Source organism: Lepisosteus oculatus, chromosome 4, assembly GCF_040954835.1.
Source record: "Lepisosteus oculatus isolate fLepOcu1 chromosome 4, fLepOcu1.hap2, whole genome shotgun sequence".
In the NCBI taxonomy this organism is placed as follows: Eukaryota; Metazoa; Chordata; class Actinopteri; order Semionotiformes; family Lepisosteidae; genus Lepisosteus; species Lepisosteus oculatus.
In genome coordinates, this window is record NC_090699.1 from 30,239,511 (window position 1) to 30,257,535 (window position 18,025).

Below are 18,025 nucleotides of genomic sequence, written 5' to 3' on the forward strand. Positions count from 1 at the left end.
AAAATTATTATAGCCAATCATGAAATTTTGTCTTCATTTAGGGTTTAAAATCCTAAGGGAGCACAGTCCAAGGTCACCAAAATTGAAACAGAGATTATATTTCCTCGGTGCCAAAGGCTCTTTTAAGGGAAAAATAATAAACAAAACCTGCAGGAGTTAGACTTTTACCTTGTGTTTCCAGAGGGTGTATTGTCACTTTGTATTTTTTCACCTCGGAAAAGATTTTTGTGTCTGTGCATACAGAGCAAAATAAGAATGTTGACTTCATGCTTGGACAACTTTTTTATAATGGTAAAAGCAGAGTCTGGATACACAAGAAAGGCTTGTGTAGCCTTTGAGATGGCTTCCTCACTTCTGCCTCTCAGGCACTGTGTGGGATAATGCTCCCACATTCCCCTTGCACCACAGCACACCTGCTGCCTCTCAGGCTGGGACACTTCACGGTCGAGGCCAGACTCAATCCTGGGCCAGATCACGCAGAGCTGAGATGGAGATGATAGGGAGGCGTGCACACAGACAAAAGTGCCTTTATAGGTGGGGAAAAAGCACTCCCCTGTTTTAAAAGAAATTAAATCATCCTTGATCCGACAGCGTTATGCTCTGCCCGGGGACAGTAGATAACAGTTATTGCTTTTGCAGTGAGGGGAGACCACTGATCCAGAAACGGGCCAGTATAGGCCAGCCAGGACCTCCAATCCCATCAGCCTCTGGAGTGACAGGTAACTTCAGCCAAACTCTACCTAATGAGAGAAACACTGTGCTTTTCAGAGAAAGAGGGACACATAGACAAAGGAGCCCATTCACAGAGCACTTTACTACTTTCTGGAAGATTCCTCTGTTTTGTTTCCTTTATTGAAAGTAAAAAAAAATCCTCTGCTAAGTTAATGAGCAAAACTCTGAAAAACCTTGATGGTAGTTAAATGAGAGTGACAGGTGTAATTCTTGTAGTTTCATAATTTTTTTTTAGCTGCTACAGTAACTTACCTGAACATGCAGCTGTCTATGGGAAAAAGTGACTTTTTCATTTTTGAAAAAATATGCTTAGGGAGACAGTGAGTGATGCCTATTGAAGAATAGACAGAGTGCACGCTCTCAGTGAGAAGATTCGTGCTGGTATGCTGAACATTTTAGATATGGCTGAGTAATAATATATTTTCATCAAATCTGGAAAAGGGTGTTGTTCCTTGATCATAATGTGTGTGTTTCAAGTGCCATTCATAATGCAAGGAAACACAGGTGGGGCTTGGGGATGCATCACAGGAGGTTATTTATGCTCAGGAGACGAGTCGATTGCAGGAAACTGAAATGTTTTAACCTGCTGTGGCAGTCACTCCCAGCAGGGAAAGTTTGGTGTATCTCAGAGTAAAGCTATCCTGGCAGCTCCTGCTTCAAACAGCGGAGCATGAGGGTGACATGCCCAGCAGCACAAGGCAGGCAGGCTTGTGGGTGTCACTTCAGATAAGATGTCTCTCATCACCTGCCGAGACACTGCCTGACATCACGGAGAGCGAATGTGAAAGCTTGTGTGAATATTTGTGTTTTGTGTATATTGGAGAGGTCTGGATATTTAACCCATACCGGTGGAACAAATAAAAGACAACTTCCTGTGCACAGGAAGGGATTTTGATTTTCCCTCACGGTGTTCTGAATTATATTTGTGTTTTCATGTGCCCTCTATGTGAGTCATGACACAGTATATGGCATTGATCAGATCTTCTGTATGGGTCTCACACTTTGTGACTTTTAAGAAAAGAATGTGACTCTGAGGCAGTTCTCTCTTTCTCTCTTTTCAGTGGTTCTGTTAGTGGTCTGAGCAAATGAACATAAATAAACATAGTGGTTTATTTTCCCTCCCTCATACTCTGGGTTCAGTCCAATTTAGAACTGAAATAGACTGCAGCAGAACAAAGCAAACAGCAAACAGATAGCAAACGTGTTGCAACAGTCAGGCACACTGCTACCTTTTCAAGTGAAAGGAGTGCAAAAGATTCACATGACCTTCCTACAATTCCATTGCTGTTAACTAGCCAATACAATGGCTCCTTAGTATAGGGATTTAATTAAAAGTGTTTCGCATGTCGACACTCTCCACTATAAACTCTCCTGACTGCTACCAAAGGTACAAAGACAAAACCGACTCTCGCTTTTGAAGGTAAAACTCTCTATTTCCTTAGCAAACAACAGGAAAGTTCAAAATAACTTTATAGACTAAATTCCTGAATTTTAGCACACTGAATTTGAGACAACATGAAAAATTATGCTTGTTGAATGTAATTATAAGGATGCTATTATGTCTGAGGATGATTTCAACACTTTCATGATGGAATGACAATTATCTGACAACAGGGCATAAAGACCTGAAAGAAGATGATGTAAGAAATTAAGAAGAATGGGTGTTGAAACTGAAAACGTAACATAATGGCACATGACTATTAGATTATGCTATTGAGAAATGCATCCATATTGTGTGTGCAAAGTCCTTTAGCATGACCTTCAGTATAATGAAACATACTTTGAGATTCAAGTTCAGGTTTCAAGAAGCTTGTTGTGTATTAGTTCATCCCTCAGGGAAGAAAGTAGTACAATGTTTTCTGATACTTTTCTTAAGACTGGTTACTCATAAATAGTGTTAATAACAGGTGATTCTGGCACAGAATGAGGGCTATAGTGACATGGACTGTCAATACGGCACCTTTTCACAAGTAGCTAATTCATCAAAGAAATGAGGGGAAAAAAAGTTTGTTACATTATCAGATACAAAGTGCAGCCCACACATCAATCAGAGCCCTTTCATATGCCTGGCACAGATATGCCATCAGCAACCACAGATCCTTTCAGACTTGGGAGTGTTTAAGAAAACACCAAAAAGTTACACTAATGACACAACACCTGGGCAGAAAGGTCAGGTTCTATATTCAGTGCACTTGCTGAGAGCTCCCAGGGTGAAGTATGTTGTTGTGACACAAGGGGGGTTTTGTTCCTGTTATCAGGCTGGGTGCTGAGCTCTCGGCTGCAGCAGAATGTATCACCTGTCCTGGCCTTTCAGGGTCTGTTGCCTGAACGCCCCCGGCATTGCGCAACACAGCAACACGAGCCACGCTCGAGGGAAGAGGAACACAGCCCTTGAAAGGAGGGGCAAGATCAAATTCATCTACTGTAGATCTCCATTGCGTTCAATGGAACGGGAGCAACATCCTTTCCTGATCCTGCTGTTCAGACACTCAGAACTTCAAAAGTTTATGCCCTTTTAGATTTTGCTGGAAAGAGAAAGGTGACTGGACCCAGTGTACTGTAGGATACAGTCTTCTCTTGGAGCTTTCTAAAACATACTGATATCAAAATGACCTGTGCACCAGGGAACCAAACCAGCTTGTCATCAAAACTTTTTTTGATTTGTATTAATCTTTGTAGGGTGTAATTTTAAGCCAATGAGGAAATGTGGAAAAGTGTGAGTCATAAAGGAAAAGGAAAGGGAGTGTTTATATTACATGTATATTTCTTTTGAGGTTCATTGCCAACTGGCCAGCAAGAAAAGACAAATGGGCCACATACAGTACGTGCATTTTCCATCCATGAAAAACCACAGTGGACCTAGTATGGAATGACAAAATGCAGCCACCAGAAACTCACTGACACATTGTGGGTCCCAAGCCGGCTAATACTGTACTACCTGGTGTCAACAGGTGAAAAAAAAGAAAAGCTGTAAAATGAATACCAATACTTAAGTATTTTTAAGTTAGGAAAATTAAGATCTCCACAAAATGTTGAGATGGTCATGCTTTCCAACTATGCAGTTTAATTTAAAAAAAGCTTTAATAGCCTTGTGATACAGCGTGAGACAGACATGCTAGGGCGGGTGGGAAGAGAAACGGAGGAACTTCTCCCTGGTAGCACTTTGATGATATACTGTACATTCTTCGCTGTGTTTTCTTTTTAACTTTGCAGTCTGTCAGACACTAAGCACTGCATCTGATGTAGCGGTTTACTTATTTTAATGATAGTATACCCTGGTACTGAAGTGCGTCATTCCTAAAATCCTGCATCGGAAGGATTTTTATTTTCATAATCGTGTCGTCCTGTGAGAGTCCTCCTCCTCGACCTTTTACTGGTTTTCGAGACATGAGGCCAGAATGCCCTGACATGCAAATCTACAGTATATCGCTGTCAGAAACAGGCTGGTATCTCAGCCTATGTGGTGCTATGGTTGACTAGGTGAGGATTTTCGGCTGGATACTAAACCTGTTTAGTATCTGTATAGCAGAATATATTGTCAAAGTAATGCTGATTACATTACATTTCTGCGCTGTATAAACTACATGAAATAGATTTTGTTACTGCATTGCTAACATAATGCTTTTACTGTATGTGTCCAGTTAATAAATAAAAGTGCCACTTTTCACAGAAGAAGCCAGACCAAAAAAGTACAAGTTTATTATCAAACAAGATTTCTTAAAACAATGCCACTGTTTTCAGATGTTTTTCCAATAGTTTCACCATCATCAGTAACATTTTAAAGTATTCTTGTATTTTCCATTCTTTGTACTGAACACTGTTGGTGGGGTCCTGTACTCATAGAAAATATTTTTTTTATAGTATATAACTTCATAAATGTTAAGGAGTGGAAAATGTTTTGCTATTCTGAAGTTTAAAGATCAACCTGGAACAGTTGGTTAGGAGGCTTGTCAAATAATAAGAATAAGAATATAATGGTCTTCTTGGTCTGCTTTGTAAGTGACATACTGTACTGTTCAGTACTTGGTCATCAGGGAAACGTTCCACAGAGCCCCCTGCCCCCTTCTAACACCAGGCACCAATACAGCCAGCAGTGTTGTTCAGAACAGAAAGATAACATTCGGATAAAATTTCTTGAATATTAAAACACATTTTCTCTAAGAACTGCAAAGGTGAACACAGAGCAGAAAACTACCTCAGGCATCGACAGCTGAGATAATCATTTTAAGCAAGAAAACCCAGAAAGGGAAGTTGTTTTCCCTGCAGAGAGAGAGAGAGAGAGAGAGAGAGAGAGAGAGAGAGAGAGAGAGAGCTGAGGTTCACAAGTAGGGTCCTAGGCTCTCTGGCAGCTCTTCTTGTCAGTGGCTAGCTTGAAGCCCAGCTGGCAGTGGCAGTGGAAGGAACCCTGGTCATTGTGGCAGATATGCTCACATGCTTCCTTTTGCTCCCTGCACTCGTCCACATCTGGAACCACAGAGACACACAGTGAATAACAGTGCAGGCAAGGCCATCTTCCTACAGCTGTGCACCAGCCATCCTTCAGTTCAATTTGCCAATTTGCAAAAGGAGACAAATGAGAGCCTGGTCTAGAAATTATTTGTAAAACCTGATTGGGGTTTTCAAATAATTTATATAAAGGGAACTTCATAACCATTTTAATCACCTTTACAATACTAAGAAGTGAAAACATTCTAGTTCTCAATTTTCCTATTTTTAAACAGACTGTTTTTGTGTAGTTTAATTCCACTTTGATTTATGAATGTGAAGTTGGTGTTCAAGCTATCAGGGCAACAGTCAATAACATACAAACAGCATGGTTTGTTTTGTTCAAATGCTCTTTTCCCATGTATCATCAGCCTACACTGCATAAGACTATCAAAAAGCTCTCTGCAGGGGAAAGTAATTTCACAGAACAGCAAAAGGGCATTTTGGCCCTTGAAGGTTATAAAATCCACTTTTGCTGTTATTTTGTTTCATATCTCTATGGAGTGCATTTCACATTTATTATTACACATTTATTATTACTGCTTTGTAAGAACCTGCAATCATCTCTCCTGGTTGGGGTGAGCCAGCCTACAGTATATAATTTTTCAGAATTTCATAGCATTTGAAAGGAACAGAGTGTGGAAAATACACAACAGTAAGTCTGTGTATAAGAAAATGCCACTTACCCTCGCACTGGCCGGAGGGATTGAGTCTATACCCAGGAAAACACTGGCAGGAGAAGGACCCCTCTGTGTTGGTGCACCTGTGACTGCATTCACTCAAGCCCAGAGAGCACTCATCCACATCTGGAAGAGAGGACTCTGACTTACTCTCTGTCTTTCATGGTATTTATTATTGCCTCTGCTTTAACTTAACAAAACCAATGGATTAAAACATCATAATATTAATAATTCCTTACACTTATGTAGCACTTTTTTGCACAGTCCACTCAAAGCACTTCACAAGTATTGGGAACTCCCCTCCACCACCACCAATTTGTAGCCCCACCTGGATAATGCACTGGCAGCCAAAGTGTACAAGTACATTTACCACACACCAGATATTAGTGGGGAAGAGGGCAGAGTAATGAAGCCAAGTCATAGAAGGAAATTATCAAGAAGCCATTATTGATAAAGACCAGAGGTAAATTTGGCCAGGACAACAAGATTATCACCCCTACTCTTTTCAAGAAATGCCCTGAGGTTTTAAATGACTACAGAGAGTCAGGACCTCAGTTTTAAATCTCATCTGATGGATGGCACCTTTTTTACAGTATAGCCTCTCTGTCACTATACTGAGGCATTAGGACCCACACAGACCGCATGGTAAGATAAGATCATTTTATTGGCCATATACAATTTCTAGTATTAGGAATTTGTCTCTTCTCATACCCCAACTTTGCTCTCCATGAGACACACATACAGGTAGAGAAGCCTGGGGTCAGAGCACAGGGTCAGCCATTGTACAGCACCCCTGGAGCAGCTGGGATTAAGGGCTTTGCTCAGGGGCCCAACAGAATAGGATTCCTCTGCTGGCCGCGGGATATGAACCAGCAACCTTCCAGCCAGAGGCGCAGATCCTTAGCCACTGCACCGCCCCTAATACTCGCACTAACACCTCTTCCAGAAGTACATGTTAAAACATGCCCATTATAAAATAACTTCCCATAACTTGTCCTGATAAATGGCATTGACCAAGCCTTCAAATTCAGGGATCAAAACACAGACTTGGAGTCTAAAATAGAAATTCACATGACATATATAATATTCATGACAGACACCTTTACTCTGTCATGTGAATTTAGAACCAACATCCTTGCCCTTCTGTAGGATCCTTTAAGAAATTCCTTGTTGTAAGTTCTGAATCATTAAGTTAATTTGCAACAAACCAGGCAAAATCTCTTCCCTTTTATAACCTTTCTTATGATGTCTATCTGCCATTAATGCAGATGGCTGTACAGTGCGTTATATCCTATGATTTAAGAGAAGCACATGTTTCAGAGCTGTTCTGATCTGGTTTATTATGCCTGTCTTGTTTCAGCCAAGGTTCTTTTTATTTTGTGAGAAAGGTCCAAGTTATTTCTATATTTTTGTAATGGAAAAAGCTTCTCCTCCCTACAGGCCTTGCATAAAAGCCATGGATTTTAGCAACTTCATTCAGGGTTTTTTTCAATAATTTCCTTTGGGCCTTTATTCCTTTCAATGAGATTCCAAGTGCGTGAACAGACAGCCACAGTCTGCTGTGAGGTTTGTGGGAGCTGTTTACTGAAATGTGCTAAATGGTTCCAAAAGCTACCTCTGAAAGGCACTGAAAAAAATATTTTTGCAAATATAATGGAACCTTCTACGCTTCCACATTGTGCCTGGCTGTGCTGGATTTTCAGAGTTTAACCTTGCCTTGTCTTGGATTGTCTTCTACAGTAAATACTTTGACAGAAGCTTTATCTGTGAATTTGTGGTTTGAGATATGTTTCTTTTTTTGGGATTTTCTGTGACTCATACAGTTTCTGCCTCTTGCCCAGTTTTCAACTCTTCTTTGAACATCGGTTCTAAATTACAAAATAAATTACAATTTGCTTGCACTCTTTGCCAGAGAAGAACATTGAACACTGCAGTTACTGCCTGCAGGGCTTTCTTCAAAGAATGACAGTATACCTTTTCTTAGAGAGTTTTTAGTCATTCATAATTCACTGACTCTTGACATTAGAAGAAAAGCTCTCTGGCTTGTTTTACCGTTTGGTAACATGGACAGATGATGATTAATTAGTGCCCATACATGATTTCTGATGCTTTTAACATTGATACAATCACATCAGTTGCACTGGAATGCAAGTCACAGTGTGCTATATGTTATCTGTTCCTATTCCCTGTCTTGTTTGTCTCATGCTATGTACTGTGTATTGTTTTTGAGCAATGGGGTTCATGTCATTTAGCATCGTATGGTTTTCTCAAAGCAATTACAGCATGTCCAGTATTTTCTCATGTAAAATAACCAGGACATAATATCCTTACACATATGCAGTACAGTACTTATCTGTTTCGATTATTCGATTATTCAATTATTCAATTATTGTATTCATACATTCAAGATTAATCTTTTGTTTATTTTTTGCAGAGAATTGAAAAATGCTTGTTAAAAGCAAGGGGTGAGGGAGATGTCTGTTTATGTGCTTTTAAACCTGAAGTCATGCACAGGTGGTGTTGCTTCAGCTCTCTGTGCTCTTGCTATGGCTGAAGCGCACTGCCTCGGAGCGCAGTGCTCCTTTCGGGGCACGCTCGTGTGTCGCTGCCATGGTAGAGCTTCCCTGAAAGGCACCGCAGTTCTTCCTGGGGGGGGGGCTGGAGCAGAAGATAGCGGCATGCCTCAGCTATGAGATGCAACACCCACTTCTTTTGAGGATCACTGCCAGTCAGTCAGCACCCTCATCAATGCTCAGATGCTGCTCTGATAAGACCAGCCAGCAGCAAGACATTAGTAGAGACCTCACTTTCACTCACTCTCCCTTTCTCTGGTGGCGGCCCCTCGCTTGCACCTCCACATAGGGTCATTCTTTAAGAGCAAAAATGGCATACAAATTTGGTTTTGAAGGACTTTCTACATACGAGTGTGGTTCGAAATTCATGACAATTATTTAAGCATTAAAAAGATAATCCAGTAATTAGTTGCTTTCTCTGTAATATTCTAGATCATTTCATCTTGCAGTTACTACATTGGCACATAACGGTTCATTAGTCAGTGGATTGGATCATTGTGGATTGATTAATTGAATTTTTCTTATCAGCTCCAGTCATGCCATCTCAGTTGCCAGAAGAGCATGGAGCACTAACTCCACTTGTCAGATGCTGTGCGCTTGGAAATATAACATTGTGCCATCTGGGCACACATGAAGCGTTCAGTTAAAAGAGAAAATACCTGATTCCATACAAAATTTCCTGTCTGCTGAACAAACATCTGGTCTCTTATGAATAATATGCATGTTTATTGTACACATGGCTTAATGACCTTAACAGACAGATGAAGCACATGGTCGTCATTAATTAATTAGAACCTCAGAATGAAGGTTGTCATAAGTTCTATAGAGACTAAGCAGACCAGAACCCAGCCGGTTTTCTAATCAGTGCTGCCTTGTCCCTTGCTTTCCAGGAGTTATACGAGGGCATCCCAGCTATTCTTCAGCCTGAAGATGCAGTCAGTGCCTCTTGTGGGTCTGTCATGTTTGGCAACTTGCCTGTCAATAACCAGAGGTCAGCACCTGAGTAAACAGAGATGCCTGTGTGGCGTGTGTTCGGTTCTCCCTTTTCTGTTCCTCCTGGCCCTCGCAGAGTGCACCTTGCCAAGGGCTCCCTCACACCACATACCAGAAAAGACTTCTCCTTCATGCTACATCTTCAAAGGCTGACTGAGTGCTTTAGGAATCTAATGTTGCATTCAAAGACAACAAACAGACAGAGAGGCCTTGCATCACAACAGCCCAGTCTGTTTGGATTACCTTCCTCAGATCTAATCTCCCATTCACCCTCACCACCTTCCTCCTCCACTTTCCTTGTACACAGTATAATGACCCATAACGACAGCAGAGTGTGCACCCTAACAGGACTTTTCACTGTACTATATGGTGCTTACAAATGATGACATTATGATTAAGGTGGTATGGTGCTTACAAATGATGACATTATGATTAAGGTGGTTTTAACTATTGTCCCTTATTTTCTGACGTACGTTTTGAAGTACAGACCTTACCTACCAACAAAAAAGCAAGCATAGAAAAAGTCTTTGACGAAGAATCCAAGAATAAATGTGTTAGACCTGAATAAGGGCAAAGGTTCCAGACATCTTCTTTGGTTTAAACAAGGTACTGTACTTTTCACTTGCTTACTCTAGTTTTACATTACAGAGCCCTGTGGAAAAGAATTGATTAAAATAATTTATTTTTATCCCCACTATACAGTACATGATTTTTCATCTCTGGGCTATTTCTGCCTGTTTGTCTACAAGTATTTCCTCTGTCTCTCCAGCTTTCCTCAGCACGCTCCATCTGTTCGTCTTTGAAGTATGTTCCTTGCTTATGAGATAACAGAATCCTTCCCTCACAATCGCCCAGGGGCTCCTGTCGGCAGACTTCCACTTAGAAGCTTGATATCTCTTTAATCTGAGCTCCACGCCACACAGCACTTCTGAAACCTCTGCTGATTTGACCGGTGCCAAATTCTTCCACAAGGTGTCTTTTACAAATTTTATTGTTGAGTGTGACCTGGCCTGACCTTGGTCATCCCAGCATCCGGACATGCAGGAAATTTCTTTCTGCGCTTTCTAGTCTCTACTGAACAACTTGAATTTGTGCTTGTTCTATAATAAGACTTCAGAGTTTCAGTTTATATTTGACTTGTTTAAATTTGACTTGTTTAAATTGCAAACATTTTCCATTTACTGACTTGCACACTTTTTGAAGTCTCTCTAGACCTACAGTACATATACAGTAGCTGAGAAGTAAGTGTAAAAGCACAACTCCTATCTCCAGAATAATGCCAAACTACAGCCATTTTATAGCCTCTCAATATCTTGTCTCACCATCTGACAATAAATCTGTTTTGTCATATTGGCATGTTCCCTTATTTTTGATGCAGATCAATACAGAGAGAAAGCTGTAAATAAATTTTATGCCGCAACACATGCTTTGCCGAGAAACAAAATCAGTCCAGATTCAGCTTCAAATAAGTATACAGTAACTTCTGAGTATTTCTGACTCATGGGGAAAAATTACAAATTTGGGAGAAATTTGCTTTCCCAAGATAAAGGCAAACTGCAATTTCCTCTTGAATACAGATAATCAATTTTCTGCCCCAGTGCATCAAAAGTGACATATTTTGTCAGATTTTGTGGATTGTCACAGGCAATACACGAGAATATGTGGATAGGGTTTTCTCATCATAAAAGGTAAAACAATCTTCTAAACTGAATTCTCTGACCCCTTTTTTTTTTAAAAAAAGACATACTCTATACCTCTGCACATAACATTTAGAGTATTTCGGCTGTTAATTGTTCTGAGAACTATTGAGAACTATTGACCTGAGAACTATTGTCTTTTAATCAATTTCTAAATCTATTTAAACAAGTAAAAAAATTGTAGGCTCTAAAATAATTATCAGTTTACTCTTAGACATTCAAGCCAGAAGGGTACTGTACTCTATTTCATTGTCCCTGTAATACTTGGGCATTTATTCATAGTACTTTGGGCAGTACCAGAAATGACTTTACTCCAACATTAATGAGCTAATGAAGAAGAAAACTGGCCAGTGACCAAAGTGCTGTTCTGATTTTGAAGGAAAGGGTCATCAGCTGTGTTGGACTTAACTACGAGTGAGTATTCCACGGAGACATGTTGACATACAGTAGCCTCCCTGCCTGCCATTCCCCTCGCACTCTGGCGCACGTTCTATCCCACTGTTGGTAATCTGCTACGTGGTTCACAGAGGATGAAGGAATCCTCCCGCCAGGTGGCTTTGGCAGTTTTCACCCTCCCAGTTATCATCTGAGTTCAGAAGCTAATCCGCCGTCCTTGAATCTCCAGTGCCACCTGCGTGGCTTAAAGTGATGTGGGGAAACGGTAAGGTACTGCTATTGGAAACATTCTGCACTTGGCACCTGATTCCTGACTGGTCTGAGAGAACAGCGCTGCTGAAGGGTTACTGAGGGTGTGAGGAGCACCTCCAGCAGGCAGGTACTGTAAGTGTGTCAGTGTCTGGTCTGCCCTCCTCTTGCGACCCAGGGCTTCACTCTGAACAGAAGGACTCGGCTGAGGTGCAGATTTCACTTTTTATTTCACACGGGAATATCTTCCACAAACTTCATTCTGCAAAAATATAGCTGTTTATTAAATGAATAGTCCAATGTTTCCTACTACACCAAACCAAAAGTGTTTTAAAAATAACGTATTTCTTAAAAACCGTGAACTAACACTGAAAGCAACAGAAAGAATGCTTGAAGGATTTGACATTTTCAGGAAAGAGGTTTCTATGCTGCTTCACTGTATTTGTGTTTTTAAAGCCATGTGGAAAACACAGGGGAAGGCTGTGAACTCAAAACCATTGGAAGTATAGACCTTGTTTAGCGTTTCAGTCCAGAAGGTGACAGGACTTCTTATTGTGAACAGAGAATAAGGCTATCATGTAGACCCAACAAGGAGCCACTAAGAAACCTTATTCTGAAAAATATTTCTCCTTTTCAGACTCTAGGTACTAACATTACTGTACATTGTGCCAAATGGACTCTGTGTTGAGTTAGTGCAATAAGTACTCCAGTGCTTGCAGTTTCTTTCAGTTAATCACATTATTTATTTAGACATCACCTACAATTCCATCATTAGGCAATGAATCCTTGTTTATTTGATGTATCTTAAAGGAGGTCTGCACTGCACTAGCCAACACAGTATCTAATTTCATTTTATTTTTCATTTGGGGTATGTTTTTGGGTGCTTGAAGACAGCACAAATCACATCTTATTAAAGCCTGTGCATTGGAGACAAAAAAAAGGGGTCTACGGAGGACCTTTCCTTGGTAATGAACAGGAATGCGGGTGTGCGTTTCTCATTGTGCAAATAATTTCCAGTCAATCACGAGCCAATGGCCATTTAACATGAAGGGATTCTGCTCTAGAGACAAAAAAATGTCTGAAGGAGATCCTAAACTAATATTTTGATTTTTTCGCTTGAGAGATTAAACTGCCAACTATTTCAAGTAACAGTCCATAACATTTTCAGTGGTTGTTCCCTTTTTTTTTGTTTCCACCAAAAAATAAAGTGTACTGCAGGAATTTCAAAAGATATATGGAAAAGCCATCTCTAGACTGTTGTAAAACAGCTGTATTGAACACCCATTGTAATGAGTACTTATTAAGATATGTTGCATAAGCATAGATATTTTAAACAGATTGAGGCTTTAAAATAAAATGTATAAAAAGCTTGGTGTGTTTACACAGACCATTTTATTTCATTATTAACTGAAGATTTTTCACAATTTTCCCTTTGTTTTCATTTTGAATTATTTAAATTAACATTATGCAGCATTTCCATTGTTACTTGTCATTACTGTAGACATTGGAAATTTAAGCACAACCTTCTGTAAAATTTATAACAATACTGCCCAGTAAAATGTACAGTAATATCAGGTTGCACACATTTTAAATAGGTCTGTTATTTGAAGGAAGTGAAGGCAGAAATTGTTTAGGTGTTCTATAGATCTGATTTATATAGATCTTAATTATGTGGAATGTAAAGGATATTTTTTTGGAAGGCAGTACTTTTGGTATGAAAGTGTTCAGAATTAATATACAATTTCAAGGGTGTCATCATACTGCTGACTACTGACAGAAGATAATAAGAAACACTCCTCCCTGTGTTTTTCCTCTGTTCATGTATTGTATCTGTCAGGGGAAAGTAATGGAGAACCATTGGGGCACCTATGTAGCTCTCTACATCAAGCTGAACTTGAAATGCAAGTCAGTAGAAATATGGGAATCCCTACCTCTTACTGTAATTTTTGTAATATCAAAGAGGAGACAATCAATGCCGTTGTCAATTCTGTTGCCTTCCTGCTAACAGCACCAGCAAGACAAAATGTCAATGAGATGGACAAGAAATAACAAAACCAAACATTTTTTTCTTTAAATGTCGCTCATGTGTGAAGAAGGCTGGGCCATTATATGCACAGGTCATGCATCACACATTGGCTGAGGTGAGGAGGCCAGCAGATCTAGTTGACATGGGGAGACAGTTGTGGGAAACAATACAACAGTCCCAGAAACAGATTCCTTGCACACAGCGGGCATGCTCAGTTTAATATAAAGGCTCCAGGAAGGCTGACAGGGGAACTGTATGGAACCTGGTCCTTGGGGAACTTCTCGACCACTGGAGCTGTCCTGCCATGAAGTGTTCGTCTAGGAGCAGATTCTCTAGTGGCCAGAAGGAGCAGCTCTGGGGGTCCTGGGATCAGAAAGACTGTGGTGCTCAGGCCTGGAGCCACACAGTGAAGCCCAACAGAGGGAGAGAGAGCTGGGAGAGACGAGCAGAGAGCCTGGAGGATGATGAGCGATTCCCCCCAAAGTAAGCAATCTGAGCTGCAGGGGAAAGCAAGAGAGAAAAGGGTTTGCCTCACTTCGGACTTGAGTTCACTTGAAATGTAAGGATGGAGAGTTTCGGTGTTCGGTGAATAGAAGCAGTCCTGGAGTACAGAGGATGGACCTGTTTCATCCATAAAAACCTTCAGACTTGAGGGCCGTGAGATGGAGGGTGACAGAGCTTGTGATCATGACAGTCCAGAGCCTCAAGCCCATAATGGCCCCCAGCCCTGTCCCCACTCACCCACACAGGCTGTCCCATCCTCACTGGGCTCGTACCCCTGGCTGCACCGCTTGTTGGAGCGACACTTGTAGCCTCCGTAGGTGTTGACACAGACGGGCCGATCACGGGTACACACAGAAGGGAATTGGGTGCATTCATCTACGTCTATGGGAGACAGGGATGCGGGGGTTGGGGTCTGACAGCACAACTCACGGCCAGTAGCACAAAACAGTGTGGTCTTATCGTGTCCTCCAAATTCATGCCCCTGATGAATTAGGAACAAAAAAACCTCATACAATAAAGGTTTGCCGATAGGATAATGTTCCTTGCTTTCAACAAAAAATAGTGTACTGTAATTATTAGTGCAATGCACACAAAGTCAGAATTTTAGTATTCTTGGTACAGAAAACCAAAGGGTCACATTAACACTCTGTAGTTAGTGTTTTGTAAATCGTCCTCTGGCATGGAATTCACTGACAAAACACGTCCCTTGGTGAGCTATGAGGTTCTGGGACTTCTAATGGGAGAGTTTTGACCACTCCTCCAGGTCAGACTTCATCCACATGCTATTACTGAATGTCTCCCATGTTTTACTTCCTCTTATTACCCAGGGAAACCTTCAGAGCTTTCTATACAGTTCCAGAGTCTTCCATTGCACTTTCCAAAGAGCTGGATGTTACTCTAGATTGGTTTGTTTGGGATTTTATATAAAGGAATAGAAGTCTGTATAAATGTGAACGTCGTGCTTTTGGGTATAAAGTTAATTCTGAAAAATAACTAACCTGTTTAATGCTGTTATGATTATGATATGACATTTTTAGAATTTTAAGACACATTATCACTCATTCTTTTATTGTTTGTTGCTCGTATTTCATTGGGATGAATACATTTTGAGGACACAGCATATAAACTAATGTGCAAAGAAAAAAGACAAATAAGTTGCTGTACTGTATAAGCAAGGGCTGCCCAACCCCAGTCATGGAGGGCTGCTGTAGCTGTAGAGTTTCTTTCCAGTTTAGCTCTTAAACTCTCCTTTAAAGTAATTATTGGTTTGGTTAGTTCATTTTGATAAATCCCCCTAGCTCTTATGGCATTGTTGATTTAAAGAGACCTACAACACTGGGCCACCTTGCTCCAGAACTGGTGTTGGGCACTCTTTATCTTTTCTCTGAGCAATCCAACGGACAAAGGAGAATAGGAATATTGCTTTGACACATTGGTTAATGCAAAGACAGGGGAGCTTTGGGACGGGAAGAGACTTGGAATAATGGTAAATGTGTTTGTGCAGAACAACACTGACCATAGCATAGAATTCAAGAGTAATAGCTGTAATAATGTGTATTTAATATGGTCCAGTCATTGGGGTATTCCGCAAAAGGAGGAAGAAGGTTTATGCAAGACAGCAGGAGAAATTCAAGACAGCTAGCAATGCAAGAAAAGCATTACAACACAGGAGTGTCAATGCAGTTAGAGCAGCGTAAAAACATGAGGCACTGTACAGTTCACAGTAAGGGATGGAAAAAAAGCTGCAGCAGGAACAGAGCTACAGGAATGGTTTTGGAAGTATCACTTATTTTATTAGAATAGTCCCTGTTTATTCTGCAAATATTATATTTGCCTCCTTTAACACATTCTTTCGCCCCTCCACAAAAATTAAACATATAAAATTTTTACCACAGTTATGTAGCTATCATTTGTACGAGTCTGGCACTTAAATTAGTCTTACCTATACAGCGTCCATTTTCATTGGCAGTAAATCCATTTCCGCACTGCAAACAGGAAGCACATTTTATTACCAAGGCATGCCTAACTTCGAACTGATCTGACAAGGAGTTCAAGACATTAGCATTCGAGTCATGCTAAAGACAGACATCAGCAAAAACAAATTTGGGCAGTTTTGTTATGATGTTAAAAAAATAGTATCATTAGAGAGCATAGTGTTGGAATATTGTTGAGACTGCATTTTGTGCATCTTAATATATAAATGGTTTGCATACCTCCACCTCTGTGGGCTGTGTTCCTTCCACTTCATCCTGTGGATAAGGGATCTCCAAAACAGATTTCATGTCACTGGTCTGTAGGGGGCGTGCAATTGAGCGACCATCTGGCCAATATACCTCCACACTGGTCACCACGTCCTTTCCTGTGGACCAATCAGAGAGCACTGTGATGAAATGGCCAGGAACTGACAGTGTCCATTGGGATATACCAAATTCATTCATTTCTTTGTACAAGAGCTTGTGGGGGTCTTGAAGAGAATCTGCACTTATGGATGGAACCATTTTCACAAAGAATCCCTTTGATATATGAGAATTAATTTATCATCTGTCTTTTAATGCAGCTTTAACATGCTGTCACTGCTTGCATTGTACAAAATTCCAGCAAGAGAGCTCAAGACAAAGCTTTTAGCAGATATACTGTAGCATTATTTTTTGTTTTTAGTTTTAGGATAACACCTAAAATGATCCCACCATGATAACAAAATCAAAATTATTGTGATTTTTGTGTCATTTGCTTTTTGTATCAGAGTTCAGAATGCCTGAGAAATTGGAGGTTCAGTTCCACATTTTTCCACAGTCAGACACACAGTTAGATTGTAGAATGCAATATTCCCCCATGCCTTCTGAACTTTAGAGTTCTGTGTGGTTAAAGGCATATCCCACTTCCACCTCACACAAAGTAGCGTATTAACATTAAAATAGCTGGTTCCATTGCAACTCATTGTTCTAAGGGATTTGCTCTCCCAGGAAAATTGAAGGAGCTTCTCAATCAGTAAATTGGACAGTGCAGGTGTCAGAGGTATGTGGCTAAACCAGGTGGGCTAAATTTATAAGAATATAAAGAAAGGTCTTGATGGCTGAAAGTGTTTTTTTTTATATTTTGCATTAGAACCACTTAGAAGACCAAGTTAAATTTATGGTCCCATCTATTCCGAAGGATTGCTGTGTGCTCATCTGGTGAGAACACTTGAACAGTTGTCTCAAATCAAGTTAGTGAAATGTTCAGAAAAACATTTAAGAAGATGAGAAAAAGTGCATGAGCCTGAGAAGCAAACTAAGTGGGCCCTGTGGCCGCTTCCATCACTCCATCTGATGGACCTCAAACATGTTGTAAATGTCATCTCAGTACCATTTCAATGACCTGGCAGACACGCAGACAGACAGGCTGCAGACAGACCGGTACAGGACTGAGTCTGACCCCAATTCCTGGCAAGTGACTTTAAAAAAAAACCAAGAAGGTCTAAAAAAAAGAAGTTCAGGTGGGTAGCTGCGTCAGCATGCGTCAGCATGCGTAGGCTGCAAAGGAACAAGTAATAGGTTTATTCCATGCTGAAAAAAAGAAGAAGAAAGAGAACACAACGTTTCGGCCGTGGAGCCTTCTTCAGGTGTGTCACAAGAAGGCTCCAAGGCTGAAGAAGGCTCCACGGCCGAAACGTTGTGTTCTCTTTCTTCTTCTTTTTTTCAGCATGGAATA

The 18,025-nt window shown here is 40.6% G+C and overlaps 1 protein-coding gene across 3 annotated transcripts in view; it reads right to left on the bottom strand.

Annotated features, from left to right (window-relative positions):
* Window positions 1-4,407: 4,407 nt before the first annotated feature.
* Window positions 4,408-18,025, bottom strand: part of LOC102684921 (cartilage acidic protein 1) — a 39,710-nt gene continuing 26,092 nt past the window's right edge. The window contains exons 12-16 of one of the 3 annotated variants that reach the window (XM_015346527.2): window positions 16,549-16,694; window positions 16,278-16,320; window positions 14,573-14,716; window positions 5,904-6,023; window positions 4,408-5,196 (exon numbers count right to left, since the gene is read on the bottom strand). In XM_015346527.2, the coding sequence (XP_015202013.2) occupies window positions 5,066-5,196; window positions 5,904-6,023; window positions 14,573-14,716; window positions 16,278-16,320; window positions 16,549-16,694 (584 nt within the window). In that variant the 3' untranslated portion in view covers window positions 4,408-5,065. Of the gene's footprint in view, window positions 5,197-5,903; window positions 6,024-12,018; window positions 14,329-14,572; window positions 14,717-16,277; window positions 16,321-16,548; window positions 16,695-18,025 lie in introns of those variants that run through there. The other 2 variants (XM_006630556.3, XM_015346528.2) reach the window with 2 other exon arrangements.